Source organism: Sitodiplosis mosellana, unplaced genomic scaffold, assembly GCF_009176505.1.
Source record: "Sitodiplosis mosellana isolate CC-2019 unplaced genomic scaffold, AAFC_SMos_1.0 Smas_scaffold_37, whole genome shotgun sequence".
Lineage (NCBI taxonomy): Eukaryota > Metazoa > Arthropoda > Insecta > Diptera > Cecidomyiidae > Sitodiplosis > Sitodiplosis mosellana.
In genome coordinates, this window is record NW_022595279.1 from 80,983 (window position 1) to 100,424 (window position 19,442).

At 35.9% G+C, this 19,442-nt stretch overlaps 3 protein-coding genes across 3 annotated transcripts; 2 read left to right on the plus strand and 1 right to left on the minus strand.

The window, feature by feature from the left end:
• Positions 1–9,104: 9,104 nt before the first annotated feature.
• Positions 9,105–11,210, minus strand: LOC129569489 (zinc finger protein 37 homolog). The gene is made up of 4 exons (XM_055448335.1): positions 10,946–11,210; positions 10,572–10,739; positions 10,073–10,453; positions 9,105–9,992 (listed from the first exon to the last, which is right to left on the minus strand). Exons 2-4 carry the CDS (start codon positions 10,730–10,732, stop codon positions 9,170–9,172), a joined length of 1,365 nt encoding a protein of 454 aa, XP_055304310.1. The 5' UTR covers positions 10,733–10,739; positions 10,946–11,210; the 3' UTR covers positions 9,105–9,169.
• Positions 11,211–11,719: 509 nt separating this feature from the next.
• On the plus strand, positions 11,720–14,160 carry LOC129569487 (uncharacterized). The gene is made up of 3 exons (XM_055448332.1): positions 11,720–12,024; positions 12,216–12,434; positions 12,509–14,160. The coding sequence occupies exons 2-3, from the start codon at positions 12,309–12,311 to the stop codon at positions 14,003–14,005; spliced, it is 1,623 nt and encodes a 540-aa protein (XP_055304307.1). The 5' UTR covers positions 11,720–12,024; positions 12,216–12,308; the 3' UTR covers positions 14,006–14,160.
• A 1,005-nt stretch (positions 14,161–15,165) lies between these two features.
• Positions 15,166–16,859, plus strand: LOC129569491 (uncharacterized). The gene is made up of 2 exons (XM_055448337.1): positions 15,166–15,291; positions 15,351–16,859. Exons 1-2 carry the CDS (start codon positions 15,166–15,168, stop codon positions 16,857–16,859), a joined length of 1,635 nt encoding a protein of 544 aa, XP_055304312.1.
• The last annotated feature ends 2,583 nt before the right edge of the window (positions 16,860–19,442 follow it).

Sequence of the window (19,442 nt, forward strand, 5' to 3'; positions counted from 1 at the left end):
TCTGTCGTTTTAAATTTAATTAATTCATTTATACAAAGGTTTAATTAGACTATGCCAATTGATTTAAATTGACTCATTTTATTTCCAAATTAGTTTATTAAATTCTAATTGAAATACTTTTAATCTCATTCAAATAAACCTCTTTAAACAATTTCAACGCCATCTGATGTCATCTCGACTCACAACAATCATCACGACGTCTTGGCGCTTATATGACATTTCATCGCACATAACCAAACTGAACTTTATGTTAGCACCAAGCATTTATCAAGCAAAATTTTGATTGCAAGATCCGACAGCAAGGGACTTTGTACGTTACAGAAATGTGTATGTGCTTTACATGTTTATTCATGTTTAAATGATTGAAACTTGCAATTTTGCCTACTTTTAGGTGTTATTCTTGTGTTTTTCAATGCAACTAAGATAGAAACTTTGTGAAACTTTGTGATTACATGTTAGTTCATGAATATTTTCACTAGTTTCGCTCTTGTAACATTCTGTACATTCAGTGTCCATATGAATCAATGTATTTTTGGTTTTTGCTGTTGGATCGTGTTTGATTGATACGTTCAATAAAAGTTACGAACAGATTCATTGTTTTATAAAGTGAAAAAAAAGGTTAAATGGTTTTGTCGTATCGAAATGGGAAAATGATTTACGAAAATCGGAAAATGATTTATCAAAATGGGGAAATGATTCACCATCCAAATTTTAGACTAAAAATAGAATAGAAATCATTTTATTACGAAATTTTTCAGAAAATTTAAGAAAAATTTGTTGCATTTTAATCAAATTCTTCAACTTCCCTAACAATAATTTACGTTAGAGAGGAAAACGAATGGACGAAGTCAAATTAATATACAATGTCGGTTTTCAGTTGAACGCTGGCAATTTAATGTATATTCCCGCTATGGAATATACGCATTTGTAAGAAAGAATAAACAAAATTGCACATTCGCACACAAACAGTGTTCTCACATTCTCTTGTAAATGCGTGAAATTTAAAACATGAAGAAAATATTCGACTATTGAAAAAGATGAATTTTATGTGATTCGCATAATTGAACCCGTGAGCACAAAAACGACTTATTAAACAATCGCCGAACAAAACGATACAAGAAAAAACTACCAAACAAAACACACGTTAAAAACGTAACACAGCAGGACGGTACCGTTCAAAACGAAATTCCGCTGTGCTACATATTACCGCTGTGTTACGTTTTGTTCGGTAGTTTTTTCTTGTATCGTTTTGTTCGGCGATTGTTTAATAAGTCGTTTTCATGCTCACGGGTTCAATTATCATTCATGAAGATTAAATGAACAAACGTATACGTGTTTTGTATGGAGATGTTACACTTTAAAATACTGCGAATCCAAGTCTCACTTTTGCTCTCACCCGTTCAAATGTATAATTCAAATAAGACTGATTTTTGATTTCATTCAATATTGTGTCGTTCTGTCATATGTAGGTATAGTTTATATGAATTGTACACTCTGAAGAGTTCATTTTTGAATTCAATCATCTTCATGTGAAGATCGGAACACGTTTAATATTCGTGATATCTGCAGAATTTTTGGTGAAAAAGCCAAAATATGGAGTCACACCAACATATGAAACCGAAGCCCAGATGTCCATTCGACAAACTATCGATGAAAGTGACAAATGCCACGGTTGATTTAAATTTTCATTTTAACTTTTTACCGCTCGGTGGCTACATATGGGTGGTATCTGGAAAGCTTTTTAAACCGATTCCCAATAATCGTCATAAAAACAATTACTAATTTGTGTATTGGCCGAAACGAAAATTTCAAAAGCTGGCCAAGCAGAAAAAAACAAAATGTTCAAGCGGAATTGAAAAACAGACATTGTCCATTTCAAATGGGTTTTGATGGTACGATTCCTCTTGAGCATTTTAATTTCGAGTGTAATTTGGGAATATGGGATAATAAAACAAAGCAAAGCTAAAGCAAACGACAATATATATTTTCATTCCACATTGAGGCTCTCTTCTCTGGTGCAGTCATATATGATTTTAAGAATCGATTCACCTTTTTTTTAATCGCTGAAATCATAGACACGTTCCATATCGACGTATTTTTGATAGAAATTATCGTGATCAAGAGATTTTACACAATGAGGGACATGGTATTTCGTTTGTTAATTGTTTTCATCCGATTCATTTCAATGATGTACCCAGTACCCACTCATTAATGATTTTCATATCTTTCGAGAATGGAAACAGGCTTCGTTTCGAATAATTAAACTAATGTTTGCTTTGGAACCTATTTCCGCTCTTAAAAGCTATTAGAAGCATGTAATTAAAATCAGAATCTGAGCGTTTCATATTCTAAATTAAAACGATTTCAACTAAAACACCCAGTTTGAATTTGGCCGTTGAATATCAAGTTGGCTTTGCTTAAGTTTGTCCAAAATGGAAACAAGGTGTCAGGTTCTTTTCATCTCACTTTTCCTTTCTGGAATTTGAAACGTTTCTATCGATAGTTTTGGATTTCAACCAATAACCTACATCTCCAAAGGTGTATCAGATTGTCCACAAAGCGAAAATAATCCGGTGTATTGGATAGAAAACATTACCAAAACCGGACGCAATAAAAATGTACTCAATGGAGAGGTGAAATTTAGGGAAATCGTGACCGGCCCATTAGAGGTAGTACTTTACCATAATATTATGCACATTTGATACATAAGTTCCTTTGAACCTTTCAGCTGAAAATTCCCGGAAGCAGATGTGATTTGCAAATGACGGAGTGTGGAAATTTCAATACTTTTGTCATTCCTGACATTTGCAAAATATTTGATCAAACGAATCAAATTTGGACCGATTTCATGGTACATTTACAACCGAAAGCAAAGTGTCCATTCAAAGCGGTGCCAGTGGAAGTGACAAACGCCACAATCGATTATTCCTATTTAGCTCATTTACCATTCGGCGGATACACATGAGTGCTGACTTTTAAAGTCTTCAAATCCATTCCTAACGTTCGGCATAAAAAGCAAATGATTTTTTGTTTATTGGCTGAGATAATTGCCACTAAAACAAGCAAAGAATCGAACAGGATAACTAAAACTAGGGGAAATGAGCGCAATAAAACTGGAACGAAGCATAAGATGACTTGATCAACTATTGATCGATCGACTTCTTCCAACCGTTATCTGCTCCTTGGATCAAGCTCTACTGAAAATGGACTCTTTTTTTTTCATACAATAACTATTTCACAAAATGTTTTCAATCTTCATAATAAATGAGGCTGTGAGAATGAAAATGGCAATACAGGAATAAACATTCTGAAGCGCATCAAGAAAAAAAAATTCGCAAAAGTGGATCATGAGTTCTGAATACGCAAAAGTGAACCATGAACCTCCTATGCTGCCCATGTAAATTCAGGTTTCACTTTTGCATATTCAGAACTCATGATTCATTTTTTCGAATTTTTTTTCTTGATGCGTTTCAGAATGTTTATTCCTGTATTGCCATTTTCATTCTCACAGCCTCAAATATAACCAACATAAAGAAGTATGTTTCACTTTTGCGTATTTGGAAGTTTATCGTTCGCTGCGATTTTTTTTCTATGTTATGCTCCGGCGAATTTATTCCTGTGTCAACACTTTTTTAATCGCCTCTTCGAAATATAACCCATTTTATTAATCGTTCTGTGGCATTGATATGGTAAATTGCCCAAAAGTCTCACAATTAAATCAACATCAAAACAAAATTAGTTTGATGATAAGATTTTTCTTTTAATTTTATTCTAATGCTTCTGAACATTTACTTTTTGAACATTAAAAAAATGAAAATTAATATTTTACGGAATTAAAATGAAGCATATCAGATTCGTTCACATCAATTTGTTCATTGTACCATATAATGATACCATCTGATGCTTAGACTGTGGAAAATGAATTCCAAAATTTTTCACATTTGCAAAGTGTGCTAGCACTTCGACAGACGAACATTCGTCTATACAAATTTCATTTTTATCAAAAGCAAAAGATGCATCTACACAAGTTTATTCTAATTCTTGTGCCCGTTATCATTTTGATTGATAACGTATACTGTGGCCGTTTTCGAGATCTATCAGTAACAGTGAATAGCGTTTCAGAATGTCCAGAGGATGGAAAGACTCCATTGCACCACGAAGTCAACTATACAAGAGTTTCTTTCAACAAATACTTGTTAGATGGAATATTAACTATGGACGATACTATAACCGGTCCAATCGAGGTGAAAACTACTTATTCTGAAAACCTTTCGAGCATGTTTTAATTCGTTGTTCTGTTTTCTGTTTTCAGCTCCAATTGATTCTACAAAGGTGTGGCCTGAATAATTTGACGCAATGTGCTAATTTTGGAAAATTTGTAATTCCAGATATTTGCAAAGTTGCTGATCAAAAAAACCAAATCTGGAGTGACGCCGTGGAGCACACACAGCCACGAGCAAAATGTTCATTAAAAAAGGGCACAATCAGGCTTACGAATGCCACCATTGACTACAGTTATGTAGCTCATCTCCCATTTGACGGTTACACATGGAAAATTGTCACAACAGCATTTAAATCTATTCCAAACGTGAAACACAAGAAGAAAAAGCTATTTTGCAATTTATGGGTAGGAACAATGACCAAAGCAAGCCGAAAACAAAGTGCTAATAGTGGTAAATGAATACTGATTTGCAAAAATCATTTAGAGTAATCTGTTTTAATCCTCTAGTGTATACCACCGCCAAAGGGCGGCAACATTTTTATTTTCCAAGCCTATAGACTATAGATTTTTGCCTGTTGCACTTTCCCTAACTACATTTGTTATCTGAACGCAAACCCTCGTTGTCCATTTAATTCATATTCGACAAAAGTGACGAACGCAACTAGATTAGTCTCAACTTCATAGAGTGATTTCCCTTGGATGGATTTACATAGAATTTTTTCTTTGACATGTTAAACCAACTCCCAATGTTCGGCACAGAAAACAAATCCTGTTTTACAGTGTGATTGAAACAAAAGTCACAATCGCATCATAGAAAAAATAAAATGTTGCACGAAATGGAGCAAATAAATTGACAATAAAATAAAAGTTGAGAACTTGTTTTCTTAATTTTTTTTAAATGAGAGTGCAAAAACTGTATTTTATTGATTTAAGTTCCAAGTAATTCTACACTAACTCAACTCTTGACTTAACCGTTAACAAGAGATAAACGGCGGTTTCGGGCTCAACCCAAGATTTTTGAGAAAGCAAACAATTGCTATTTCTACACACACAATTCTCGAAACAGTTGCTTGGGTCTCTTTTCCACCTTAATCGCTGAAATCATAGACACGTGCCATATCGACGTATTTTCATATTATTTCGTTTGTTAATTGTTTTCATCCGATTCAAATAAATGATGTACCCAGTACCCACTCATTAATGATTTTCATATCTTTCGAGAATGGAAACAGGCTTCGTTTCGAATAATTAAACTAATGTTTGCTTTGGAACCTATTTCCGCTCTTAAAAGCTATTAGAAGCATGTAATTAAAATCAGAATCTGAGCGTTTCATATTCTAAATTAAAACGATTTCAACTAAAACACTCAGTTTGAATTTGGCCGTTGAATATCAAGATTTGCTAAAGTTTGTCCAAAATGGAAACAAGGTATCGTATTCTTTTCACTGTTGCTTTTTGGAATTTGTAACGTTTCTATCGATTGTTTTGGATTTCAACCATTAACATTCATCTCCAAAGGTATATCAGATTGTCCACAAAGCGAAAATAATCCGATACATTGGAGCGGAAACTTGACCAAAATTGGACAAAACAAATACATACTCAATGGAGAGGTGGCGTTTAAAGAAATCATGACCGGTCCATTAGAGGTAATTCTTTGTTTGAAACATTATGGACATTTGATACATAAGTTCCTTTGAACCTTTCAGATTCAAATATCTGGAAGCCGCTGCAATTTTGCGATGACGGAGTGTGAAAATTTCAATACTTTTGTCATTCATGACTTTTGGAAAATACTTTTTTTTTTTATCGGCATGGAAAATTAGTATTTTACAGCCTCGTGGGCCAATTATAAAATACTTTTGGTTTACATTTGGCTAGCATTTTTAAAGTTATGTTAATAGCAAAACGGAGAAATACTTGATGTATTTTGTTGACGATTGAAGCAAAGTATATCAATAGCGCCACCTAACATGATGCAACGTTCGAACGAATCAACACCTCTGTGTACAACGCACACATAGACTCTTCGCATTCACACGAACGTACACACAAAGACTTTACTTTCACACGTACGTATAGTTACAGAGATTTGTGGTTGGTGGCGCTCCCAACAAAGTTTCCACAGCAGTTCTAAACGTCAAACATTGCTATAGCATATGAGCTAGACAGTGTTGGTTAATAGTAATAGTAATGATTAAAAAATATAATGTGTATGTGTATTTGTTCATTTGATTGTTGATAATTGGACTGTGTCTGTCATGGTTGCCGCAGCAAAGCTCATAGAATTTGAAGGAAAGAAAAATAGAACATTTGGTAGCATTTGGCAGCATTTGGCAGTTTTCTATGAGTTTTGTCGCCGCCACCATACCAGCAGAACTACTAGAAGTAGAAATGAAATATTATTATATTGGGGTAATATTGTTTAACTTGGATTTGAGGAATAGTCTGTTATTGTTTGATTCTGCTTTAGTTCATGTATTATGTACCTTTCAATTGTGCTCAAACGGTCTTCATTTAACTCAATGTTGTGAAAGATGCTAACGCCAGTTATCGGCCCGGAATTGCTTGCTTGAATCGTCTTCAGCGCTTGACAGAAATTAGTTTGATTCGCTTACATCCTGACTCATTGGAAGGGATCATCGATTGTTTGGCAACCTTTGTTGGACTACGAAAAATACATCTGCACAAAGATTGAGTATTCACATCAGGTCTAGTCGTGCAGAACTATCTGCAGTCATTGATCCAATTGGCTGTAAAACAAACGAAATTGGAAGTTTTGGAATTAGATTCTGTGAATCTAACCGAAACAGCTTTGATGGATTTCGTTCGATTCGCTAGTCAATTGAAAAAGCTTAAACTCAGCTGGGGCGATTTGCAGTTCTCAGACGAATTAACCCTTTGACGACCTTTGGGACACATATGTCCCATTTTGTTTTTCGTCAATAATTTCCACATTTCTAAACCGATTTCGACACATATGTCCCATCATTTTTTTTTCATATTTTCAGTTAAAAACATTAATTTTTGATAGCACTTTTACTAAGGTTTTTGGGGTCGCTGAACACGAATCTGCAATCAGAATTGTAAAATTCCGAGCCGTTCAGTTTTGGTCGTCAGAGGGTTAATTTTGAACTTAGTCGACGTGCTGAAATGCAATCGATCAGAGCCCAACGACATTTTGGCACTGGAATTTAATTCATACAATCTAAAAAATTTGAATGTGATCGAGAATGAATCGGTGTCACGTTACCTTCAAATAAAGCTCATTTAGACTGGCTAGTCGGCATCTTATACTTACATTATTCTTTACATACACGTACAGGCAATTTTCATTATGCTAAGTATCATTTTTTGTCCCCAAAAATTGAATCAGAACATTGACAAAAATAAGTCATAATTTGCCTCAAACATGTATTCAAAACACATTGGCAACACTCTAAAAGACGTTTCCATCGAAATTCAACAACAACCATGCATCGAAATTAAATGAGAATTATAATAATTCATTTTTTATTGTCAGATGAACAAAATCTAAAATACACAGAACACTTTCACAACCATTTTTATACTGCTACAAAAAATCGCCGTACAAGCTTTTGAGCTATCGAGTTTGTCATTCTTTATGGGACTTATCACAACAGATATTAATAAAAGAATAATAAATACATCGAGTAATTCGAACGAATCTGTTCGAGTTTAATTCAATTCATGACATTAATGGACAACATTTCCAAAATTTGTTTGAATGCAAGGTACATTTTTTTCCGTACAGATCGCCATTGATTTGAAACCGTGAGTATCAAATACTAAGGGGATTTATCTCTCGCGAATGCTGCGAATGCATTCGCATTTCAGAACAAAAATTCGAATGTTTGCGAATGCGACGAATGCGGCTATGACAGCGAACTTGTGACTACATAATTCATTCGTTCATTCGTGTTTGGGCATGCATTCGCAACGCTGCCGTATGATTTCTATGTAAACATTCGCACTCGCATTCGTGAAAACGTTCGAGAACAGCGAAATACGACTGCCATACGAATGCGAGTGCGAATGTTTACATAGAAATCATCAGCGCGAATTTGTGAATAAAAATTCGAATGCCAAACCGACATAGGAGCCCCTAGATCAAATAAAACTTCCATTTCTAACGATTTTACTTCAAGCAAAATGAATTGAGGAGCTAGGAGTGCATACAATGTAATTGCATGCAATGGAAATCCAACATATTTTTCTTCAAGTAAAAAGATATGAGACTGATAACATGTATACCTTTGACAGCGATGAATTGAACCAAAAATCTGGCTTTTAACTTCAAGTCAATTGAGAATGTTTGATTAGCTCGTTTGATTTTCAATCTATATATCGAATATGTGAAAATTTTCGTTAAAAAAACATGACAATGCGTTGATATTTTTTCAAAAATTGTTGAAAGCTATTTATTCCGGTTGATGTTTTTCAGTTTCATACAGAATTTGTTGCAAATTCAACTAAACCTAATTATGAAGAAAAAAAAAATTCTTGATACGGATTTTCTTATAAAATAACAGATTTATGATAATAAAATAGATTCAATTTTAGATTTTTCCAAATTTTCAACACAATAATCGATATTACGTGGTTGAGAAAAAAATTGGAAAGTCGCAATATTGGAACTATAGCTTAACTTCCACAATTCGAAGCGAATTTTCTCACTCGCGACTGATTTAATTGATTTCTTAAATTATTACAATTTCTTTATATGCCGAAACTGTTTGCTAGATTCCATAAAAATGAAAAACACGGAACTGTGTTGTTATAACATGCTATAACATTTGTTGAAAAAAAAATGATGAACAAATTGAAGAGAATTAATTAATAAAGAGAAGCAGACACAGTGCGGCCAACAAATGATTTCGTTGTAAATCTGTTTGAAAATTGCGTTTAAAAATTCTTATGAAGAGCTTACGGATTGATTCTAGCGTGAATGGTGTTCAAATGTCCTTTTAGGCTCATTTTATAACTAAAACGCATCATGCAAATTTCACAACGAAACGGTTTTTCACCGGTGTGCTTGCGCATATGTATCTTCAACCGAGTTTTAATATGATCAACAAACTTCTTGCAGAGATGGCATTCGTAGCGACGTTTTTGGCACTGTTTTTCATGAGCTTCTTTTTTGGACTTCAGTGAAAATCCACGGAAACAAATTCTGCAGTGGAACGGGAAATCTTCAATGTGAGCTGCGGCATGCTTCATCAGACTTGCTGCGTTTGTGAATCTTTTTCCACACCGATCGCATCGATATGGCTTTTCGCCGGTGTGAGTTCGCTTGTGTTGGCTAAGATTTTTTTGGTGAATAATGTGTCCACAAAAAGTACATTTGCGTCGATTTTTTGGCATTAATTGCTCCGGAGCACCTTTTTCACCGTTCTTTTCTGTTCTCACACTACCCGGATTTTGATTCTTTTCTCCCGTTTTTGTCATACGGTTTTCATGAGGACTCTTGCGATTGAATGGCGTTGATTTGTTTTTATCTTTTGTTAAATCAGCCAGTGTCATTTCAGCCAAACGATCTAAGCCGACAGTCACTGGAATAAATATTCTCTGACCAGCATATGTTGTGTCGTTTCGATTTTGAACACTTTCGATTGATTCATCATGAATTGTGTCAGCTGTTTCCAAGCCATATTCTGTGACCTCAAGATATATGTCGTGGTTTCGAATGGCATTCGATTCGTCCATTTGATGCCACATTGGCACATCGGTTTCGTTTGCTGCTACCAAACTGAAAAATAGTTTTTTGTAAGTAAAGCTGAGCAAGTGTTCTGGAAGGCAATATCAAACGAAACTGAAAAAAAAAATTACCAATCATTGGAATTGTGCGAATTGGATGTGCTGTGAGTCACAATCATATCGCCAACAATTACATTTTGTCTTGCATCGTTTGATGAAGCACCGTTTGCGACAGTGGCTATATCGTTAGTTGACTCTATTTTTACTGTCTCCACCACAACGTCTTCATCGTCTGAATCATCGATTTGAATAACAGAGCTTGATGCATTTGTCATACGATCACTTCCACCTCCAATCGATGTACCACTTCTACCATCATTTTCCTCAGATTTAACGCCACTTCTTCCATTTTTTGATGATCTCTTTGTACAATTTGCAGCTGAATTCAGATTGACGTTCAATTGTTCTTCGAGCATTGAGTTAATTTCGAACTGGTCGTACGTTTCATTTATGCTGAAAAAAAGACAAAGACAAAAATTGAGTTGAATAAAATGCAAAATAATATCCAGTTTTCATTTCAATTTGCATGCATGGATGATGATATTGATGACTGTAGCAGCACAAAACCTACCGATTGATCGAAGCCTGTATGAAATACTGCTTGAATTCCGGTGTTAACGAAAGTCCACTCCGCTTAAATGCTAATTTAATGACACTCAAAGAGTGTATTTCCTGACGATTGAATGCTGCAAGCATACTGTCCATTTCGAGGCGCCAGTCAGATGATTCCATTTTTTACCTTCGATTGAAATGGAACAAAAAATACGATGATTTTTTAATTGTTGGCAACTCATTATGAATTCCATCCGATTAAAAATATTCCAATAAAATAATGATGACACATATTTTAGTGGATTTTAATCTTTTTTTTTTCGTGTCATATCTTTCCTCCGAACGAAAACATATAGTTAATTTTTTCAATGACTTTCTGAGAATAGTTCCTACCTTGTGTTCTTTTTACGATCAAGTTTCAGCTAAGGAAAATTCCTCCAAATCTAACTTAGGTTTTCAATGTAGTTTCAGAAGCTTTGAAACTGAAGCTGTTATTGCCAGAAAATAAGTAAATTATTTATTTAGCAATCGAAGGCAATTCAATTTGAGGCACAAAAATAGAATGAACTTAATGAATGCCGAGAATTAGACGACGTGAAAGGAATGATGCAATATAGCGAAAAGACGTGTAATAATGTCCGCCGAAGTGTCAAACAGAATTCGCCACACTCGATCGATGTTGGCAAAGTCGATTCATTCTAAAATTCATTCACACCACATTTCATAATATATTTTATTTTAAAATTACACAATGGGCTCTGTCAAGGAAATGAATAAAGCTGAATTCACAATATTAAACGGAAATTATTTTTTTCCAGAACTTACTTGTGGTTTCGAATTTAATTGCACTAAGAGTTAACTGACAAATTCACTTTGTCTTTAACTTTTTTGTCGGGATTAAACAACGCAGACAGATTTTGTGTCATTCGACACGATTCAATTACGCCTTTGCAATATGCATTTGTGTGAGTTGTAAATCACACAACTTGTGATTTATTTTCTCATTCGCACACATCATATTTCGCTCCAGCTCATCACAGCTCACACATCATTTCAAGCGCTAAACACACACACTCATGCATTCATTCCATCATTCTTCGCTTTGTAACAGCTTCTCCTTCTTCATTCGCCAATTAAATTGACATACCGCGACCAACCGACGATTTCGCCGAAATCACTTGATTGTGGCGAATTCTGTTTGACAGCCTTCTCGTTCGTGTTCCATTTTCCATTTCACATTGCACAATTATTTCCACTTTGCATTCCCATTGTGCATAACACGTGGTCCTTTCACGGCAACTAAGAAAAGTTCGAATATTTCTGAATATTTCCACAACCAATTGTTCGTAATATCAACTCTCATAAACTGAATATTATTTTGTTTCCAAAAATTATCCATTTTCATTTTTGTTATCGTATAATTTCGTAAAAAGGCGTTCACACTCACAATTTTTGGCGTGAATTTGATCAAGGTAAGAACAACACTTATTACATTACAAATGGTTCGATTTTATTGGATAAAAGATCGCTTAAAAATTGGGGAAAAAACAATCAATTAGCCATAATTCTCAAATGCTAAATCTAATGAAATGAAAGTTAGAATCTAAATCATTTAGAAAATATTTCAAAACTAAGTACTTTTTATCACATTTTCTCACTATAGTGTAAGCACCAAGCGATCTGCAAGCGAAATTTTGATTGAATGTGAAAAGTTACGAACAAATTCATTGTTTTCTGAGGTGAAAAAAACTTCAAAATGCGTTTCATTTGGGACGATATTGGATGGAAATTGGTGAGCCACAAGAGAGCATACGATGAAAATCAATTTGTTGTAGTACGAAAACTCCATGTGAAGCTGAACACAGACTCAGACAGTACTTTGGTTTGTATTGAAACTACATAGCCTCAACTATCAGCATGAAACACGGTGGTAATGTACACACTGTTCTTTTTCAGCCCATTCAAGGATTCTCAGTTGATTTGATTCGTCAACACAGTGAACGTTTTGGTAACATTGAGTCGATTGAAATGCTACCAAACAAGGAAACAGAGGCCCATGTGACATTTGTCAGCGACCGCAGTGCATATTCAATGCAATCTCAGCATGAATTTGACAAGGAAGCCCGCAGAAAACAGCAATTCCAAATCCAACCAGCCGACACATGGGAACAACCACGGGAAAATACCAATCCACTACCTAAAGAAGATTTGGAACAAACATCGGAAATATTCATGTTGAACGAGGACTGTTTGCTGCACCTGTTCATGTTTCTGGATGTCGGCTCTCTCGTCGATATGGCCGACGTGTGCAAATTGTTCAATCGACTGTTGCATCGGTACTGTTTTCCACGCATTCGGAAATTTGAGGTAATCAACAGCTACATACCCTATACATTTTTTATGCCATTGGCGAAAATGCACCGAGTCTTGCGGTGCGTTGGCCCGTACATCACCGATTTAATCTTCGAATGCAATGTCGATGAATGGGAAATTAAGCATGATGTCGTCACTAGATTTTTGGAAGTGTTGGCCGAAAATGTCGGCACCAATATTCGTCGAGCGTGGATCTCTTGCCGAACCATCTGTAAAAATGATCGCATCTCAAAACTTGCACCGATTTTCCGTCATTTGGAACTGTTACAGCTCAAAGCAAATAACTATACCTTTGACATCGATTTTCATACGATGTGCCCGAATTTGGTTGACATCCAAGTGGATGTGAATGTGCCAATGAGAGGCTGTGTTAAACCGTGGAAAAGCCTACGTCGCTTAGCCATCATCAATAGTAGCATTAACACGGCGGATTTGATTAAGCTGATTGCACTGAATCCACAGCTCACACACATTGAATTTAAGGATGATCTCAATGGAAACATCTCACTACCGATCTCGAACTTGCGTATGCTTGAAAATGTCCAAATAGCAAGCACCCATTATAATCATGGACACTTGAATGGCTTCAAGATTGCTTGCTTGAGTCGTCTTCAGCATTTGACAGAAATCAGTTTGTTCCGCTTACGTCGTGACTCAATGGAAGGGATCCTTGATTGTTTGGCAACCTTTGTTGGACTACGAAAAATATGTTTGCATCAAGAAGAAGAAGCTGAACGTGTTGCAGTTTCTGCAGTCGATCCGAGATCTTTGCGGTCATTGGTCAAATTGGCTACGAAACAACCGAAATTGGAAGAACTGAAATTGGATTCTGTAAAACTAACGAGAACTGCTTTGATGGAGTTCGTTCGTTACGCCATTCAATTGAAAAAGCTTCAACTCAAGTGGAGCGGTTTGATGATCTCGGACCAATTAATCTTGAACTTGGTCGACGTCTTGAAATTCAATCGATCAGAGCCCAACGACGTTTTGGTACTGGAATTGTATTCATACCAGCTCGAAAATTTGAATGTGATCAAGACTCAATCGGTTTCACGTTACCTTCAAGTAAAACCGATTTAAACAGCTTAGTCGATATTTTACGCACACATCACATACGTACAAAGTACATCTCGGCTATTTTTCAAATGCCATGAATCATTTTTTCTCTCTCAAAAATAGAATCAAAACATTAATAAGTCATAAGCCATTTGCCTTAGGCATGTATTCAAACATTAGCTACACTCTTAAAGTTATTTCCATCGAAATTCAATAATAATTTCCTTGAAGAATTTTGCATGGGAAAATTTTTTAATAATAATCATTTTTTCTGTCGAATGAACCAAATCTAAAATACACAGAATGCTTTCGCAACCATTTTTGTACTTCTACAAAAAAAAAATGCTGTACACGCTTGTGACCTTTCGAGTTTGCCACAAGAAGACCATTCTGTATTGGACGTACAACAAGTTATATATATTTATAAAGAAATAAAGCAATTCAGTAATTTGAATGAAAAAATTGTTAGTTTTATTAAATTCTTGCTATATTTAAGCCAAATTTCCTATTTCGCCTCCATACAGGAGCGAATTTTTCATCGCAAATATTGCCATTAATTTAAGAACGTAAGTTGATTGCCATTAATTGGTTGAAACGATTGGCATTATTTGGCTGATTCACCGTTACTGAATATATAGTTCGAAAATTGCTTGGAAATTTTCCATATCCAATGCTTAAATAAATAATTTTATTAATTTACTTGAATTATTTTCATACCATGTCAAGTGATATGGGATTAGATAGAAAGACCGTTTTTTCAGTTGACATTTTTTATTCCAACTTTTAGAGAGCAGTCCATTACTTCGACAAAGGATGCATATTTTTGAATTTCCTATCGAGACGATTGATGTGCTTGTATTAAGATATGAAGGTATAATTTCCTAGGTGTATGCAGCAAAGAAAAATAAGACTCATTTTATTTTCACATCAATTTGCTAAATTCGAGTCAAAATATTTTTTCTTAAATCAATCTTGCTAATGAATTTGAACGCCATCTGATGTCAACTCATCTCGCGACAATCAGAAAAATGTCATAGCGCGAAAAGTATTGTTGGGTGTTCATTTGACATTTCGCTCCACTTGTAAGTTGATTATTCCCATGCTGTCACACAACAAGCAGCACGAGAGATTTTGGTTCAGCGTGAATAAAAGTTTAATACTTTCGGGATAGTAAAGATAAAAAGATGCCACTCATTTGGGACGACAATGAATGGTTGTGGTTGAACGATGAAAAACCATACAATAAAAGCCAATATGTAGTGGCACGAAAACTTTGTGTCAAGCAAAAAATATCTCAACATCGAAATGTGGTACGTATTCTCCCTTAACCTCATCTCAGTGTAAATTTTTATACGTCTGCCTACCTTAGTCTATTCCAGAATTCTCGACCGATCAAATTCGTCGTCACCTTCGGAAATTTGGTGAGATCGAGTCCATTAAACTGCCACTCAAAAATGATCCAGAAGCACATGTTACTTTTGCCAGCAGCCAAAGCGCATATTTTGTGAAATTGCAACATGATTATGACAAGAAAACGAACAAAGATCAAGCGTATGAAATCGAACTGGCCGATTCATGGGAACAACCACCAGAAACAATCAACCAACCGCCTGAAGATGCGATGGAAGTCGATGATGAGCAAACATCGAAGATATTCATGTTGAACGAAAAGTGTCTGCTGCACTTGTTCCAGTTTTTGGATCTCGATTCACTTGTCAATTTGGCCGACGTGTGCAAAATGTTCAACCGATTGCTGCATCAGCACTGTTTTCCATGCATTCGAAAATATGAAGTGACCAGTGGCCCGGAGTTTGTTCTGAGCAAGGTGCGTCGAACGTTGCTCTGCATTGGAAATCATATTACTGATTTAAAATTCAAAGCCGTTTGTGATTATAAGAAAAACTACACAAAAGATTCTGTCGGTCGCACATCAAAATTCTTGAGAGTAATCGCACAGAACGTAGGTGTCAACGTTCGCCGAGCATCTCTATCATTCAACTTTAAAGCAGACAATCGCATCAAGGCAATCGCACCAATTCTCCGAACTTTGGAATCGTTAGAAATTGAGGATAGAGAGGGAGATATCTACTATGACATCGATTTTCAGGCATTGTGCCCAAATTTGATCGATTTCACAGTGAATATGGAAATGTCGATGATGGCTTATTGCAAACCATGGCCAAGCCTGCGCAGTCTCTCAGTGAAGCGAAATATGGAATCATGTGAACAGACATTGTTATCGTTTGTTCAACAAAATCCACAGCTCACCTGCCTCAAACTTGGATATAGAATTACTTTCACGATTTCTTTCACAAAATATCTAACGAATCTCGAAAAGCTATCGATTTTTCTGTATAACGACGAATGTCGTATTGCCGAAGACTTTGATGGTACTGGAACACTTCCGTCATTGCGTAAAATCAAAATGGATGGATTGGACGGTTGCAATTTGAAAGGCGCTATTGATCAACTATCGACGCTACAAAATTTGCGCAAAATCAGTCTGTATAGTTATAGCTTCGAAGGCTCAGAAATAAAAGACTACTCGGAATCTTTGGTAAACTTGGCAAAAAAACTGCCACTTTTGGAGCAGTTGAATCTACGCGGAATACCAGTCAATGCAGATATTTTAGTCAACATCGTTCTCGTTGGCCGCCAGTTGAAAGTGCTGCACATTTACAGCTGCCAATTGGATTTCTCCGATGAATTGATCGTCAAATTGGTTGAAACATTGAAAGTCAGTCGAAAAGAAACCGGCGATGCTTTGCAATTGTGCTTGGGTCAGAAGGATTTGGACAAATTGGACGCGTCCAAAAGCAAAGCATTTGAACGTTATCTTCATTTGAAACTGATCAAGTATAAACAGAAGCTGATCTAATATTGAAGCCGATATTTAATCACGTCACCGAACATTTGAAAATAACGACCAAAATCAAACACAATGTGATTGAATCTCAATTTCATCAGTCAAATAAATAAACTAGTTTAGCCCTCATTCGTACAACAAATGTAATTTAGATTAGAAAATCCATTGATCACAAACTGGTTTCAATAAAAATCCAAACAAGCTGTTACATATACATCATTTCATTTGCATCAATCATTATTTGCATTCAAAGCGAATGGAGATTTGTGCATCATGCAATGAGTGAAGCTTTTGTAATCAAGAGGTGACCAAAAACTAGATTGTAATGGTAAACTACTAAGGATTTGAACGCTATTCATATTGAGAAAGGTCGAAAATATAAAAATTTTACGATTGAATGTGCTCTCAACGTCTCAGAAAATATTCTGCAAATTTCGATGTAAAAAAAACTTTCAATTTACTTTTACGCCATCTGATGTCACTTCAACTCACAACTTAGCCGTCCATTTGACATTTCCACTAAATCAAATCATTGCACAACTCGTCAACAAGCGAACATTCATACTGGCATCGACCAACAAGTAACAAATAGTTTATCTGGAATTATATAGTTTTCTGTGGGAACAAAAGTAAAAAAATGTCATTCATTTGGGACGATTCGGGCTGGTTTCTAGTGGACGATGAAGATTCATATGATAAAAGCCGATTTGTGGTAGCGCGAAAGCTTTGTGTGAAACCATCTCGTGATCGATACGATCCTGTGGTGCGTATTGAACCTACACATACCTAACCTCAACTCTACGTATTTCAATATTGATTTTCCTACTTTTTTCCCTTTAGACCAAAAAAGAGTTTTCATCTGATGGACTTCGTCGACATTTTGGTGAGATCGAGTCGATTGAACTGCTGCCCAACAATGAGCCAGAAGCACATCTAACTTTTGTCAGCAGTCGCAGCGCTTATTTTATGCTGTTGCAACATGAATTTGACAAGGAAATGCACAACTATCCGCTATTCGAAATCGAACCAGTCGATTCATGGGAACAACCACCAGAAAATGTCAATCCACCACCTGAAGATGCGATGGAAGTGGATGATGAGCAAACATCGGAAATGTTCGTGTTGAATAAAGACTGTCTGCTGCACTTCTTACAGTTTTTGGATCTCGACTCTCTTGTCAATATGGCCTACGTGTGCAAAATGTTCAACCAATTGCTGCGTCAGCACTGTTTTCCACGCATTCAAAAGTACAAAGTGGACAACAACAATCCAACGGACACGCTGGCAAAAGTACGTCGAACGATGCTTTGTATTGGGTCGTATATCACAGATTTATCATACGAGGCTCATTATGGTGAAAAGTGGCACCACGATTTGTGTGAAGACAGTGGATATAGTCAATATGGAGATGTCGGTCACACATCGAAGTTCTTGCGGGTAATCGCACAGAATGTGGGTCAAAACATTCGCCGAGCCTATTTCGAAATTGGATTTGATGAAAAGCGTATTGAGACAATCGCACCAATTCTGCGAAATTTAGAATCATTGGAGATTGCGGATCACAGCGAAGAGTCCAGCTATGACATCGATTTTCTGGCGTTGTGCCCGGATTTGATTGAATTCAAAGTGGCTATGAAAATACCAATGAAGGCTTGCTGCAAACCATGGCCAAGTCTGCGTCGTCTTTCGGTAACGGACAACTGGCAATTGGGAACAACAACATTTATATCGTTTGTTCAACAAAATCCACAACTCACCCGACTAGAATTCGAAATATTTCAAGACAACGTTCTTCTCTTTGTGGCTATCACACGACATTTATTGAGACTCGAAAAGCTATCGATTATTATTCCAATTGGATTCGTATTTCATTCTGATGAAAACTTTGCTGCTGACTTTGAAAATTTTGGAAATCTCCCACTTCTGTCCAACATTAAACTGAACGGATTTAATCTTAGCAGTTTGAAAAGCGTTCTTGATCATCTAACGACGTTCATAAATTTACGGAAAATCAATTTATGTTGCAACGGTTTGTTCTATGGCCTAGAAAGAGACTACAGACAATCTTTGGTGAACTTGGTAAAACAACTGTCACTTTTGGAAGAGCTACTACTGGAGGATATACCAATGAAAGAAGAAACTTTGGTCGACATTGTTCGCTTTGGCGGCCAGTTGAAAGTGTTGCACGTTGACAGCTATAAATTAGTTTTTTCCGATGAATTGATCCTACGGTTGGTTAACGTATTGAAGTGCTATCGACAAGCATCCAACGTGGCTTTGCAGTTGTTCCTGAAGAAAAATGATTGGGACAAATTGGATACAGCCACAATCAAGGAAATTGAACGTCATCTACACCTGAAATGCATCTAAAGTCAAAAGGAGCTGATCACACCTTGAAGCCAGTACTTCATTATGCCGAAAATTGATCGATTATCGAAAATAGTAAAAGTAATACACACAACTTATCATCTTAGTGATCGACTTTATACTCGATTTATTCTTAGTTTAGCGTCTGTTTGAACAGCAATTGTGAACATAGGAGAATCAATCTCATTTCTCAAGATTACAATACAAATAAAATTAAGTTCACTCGAA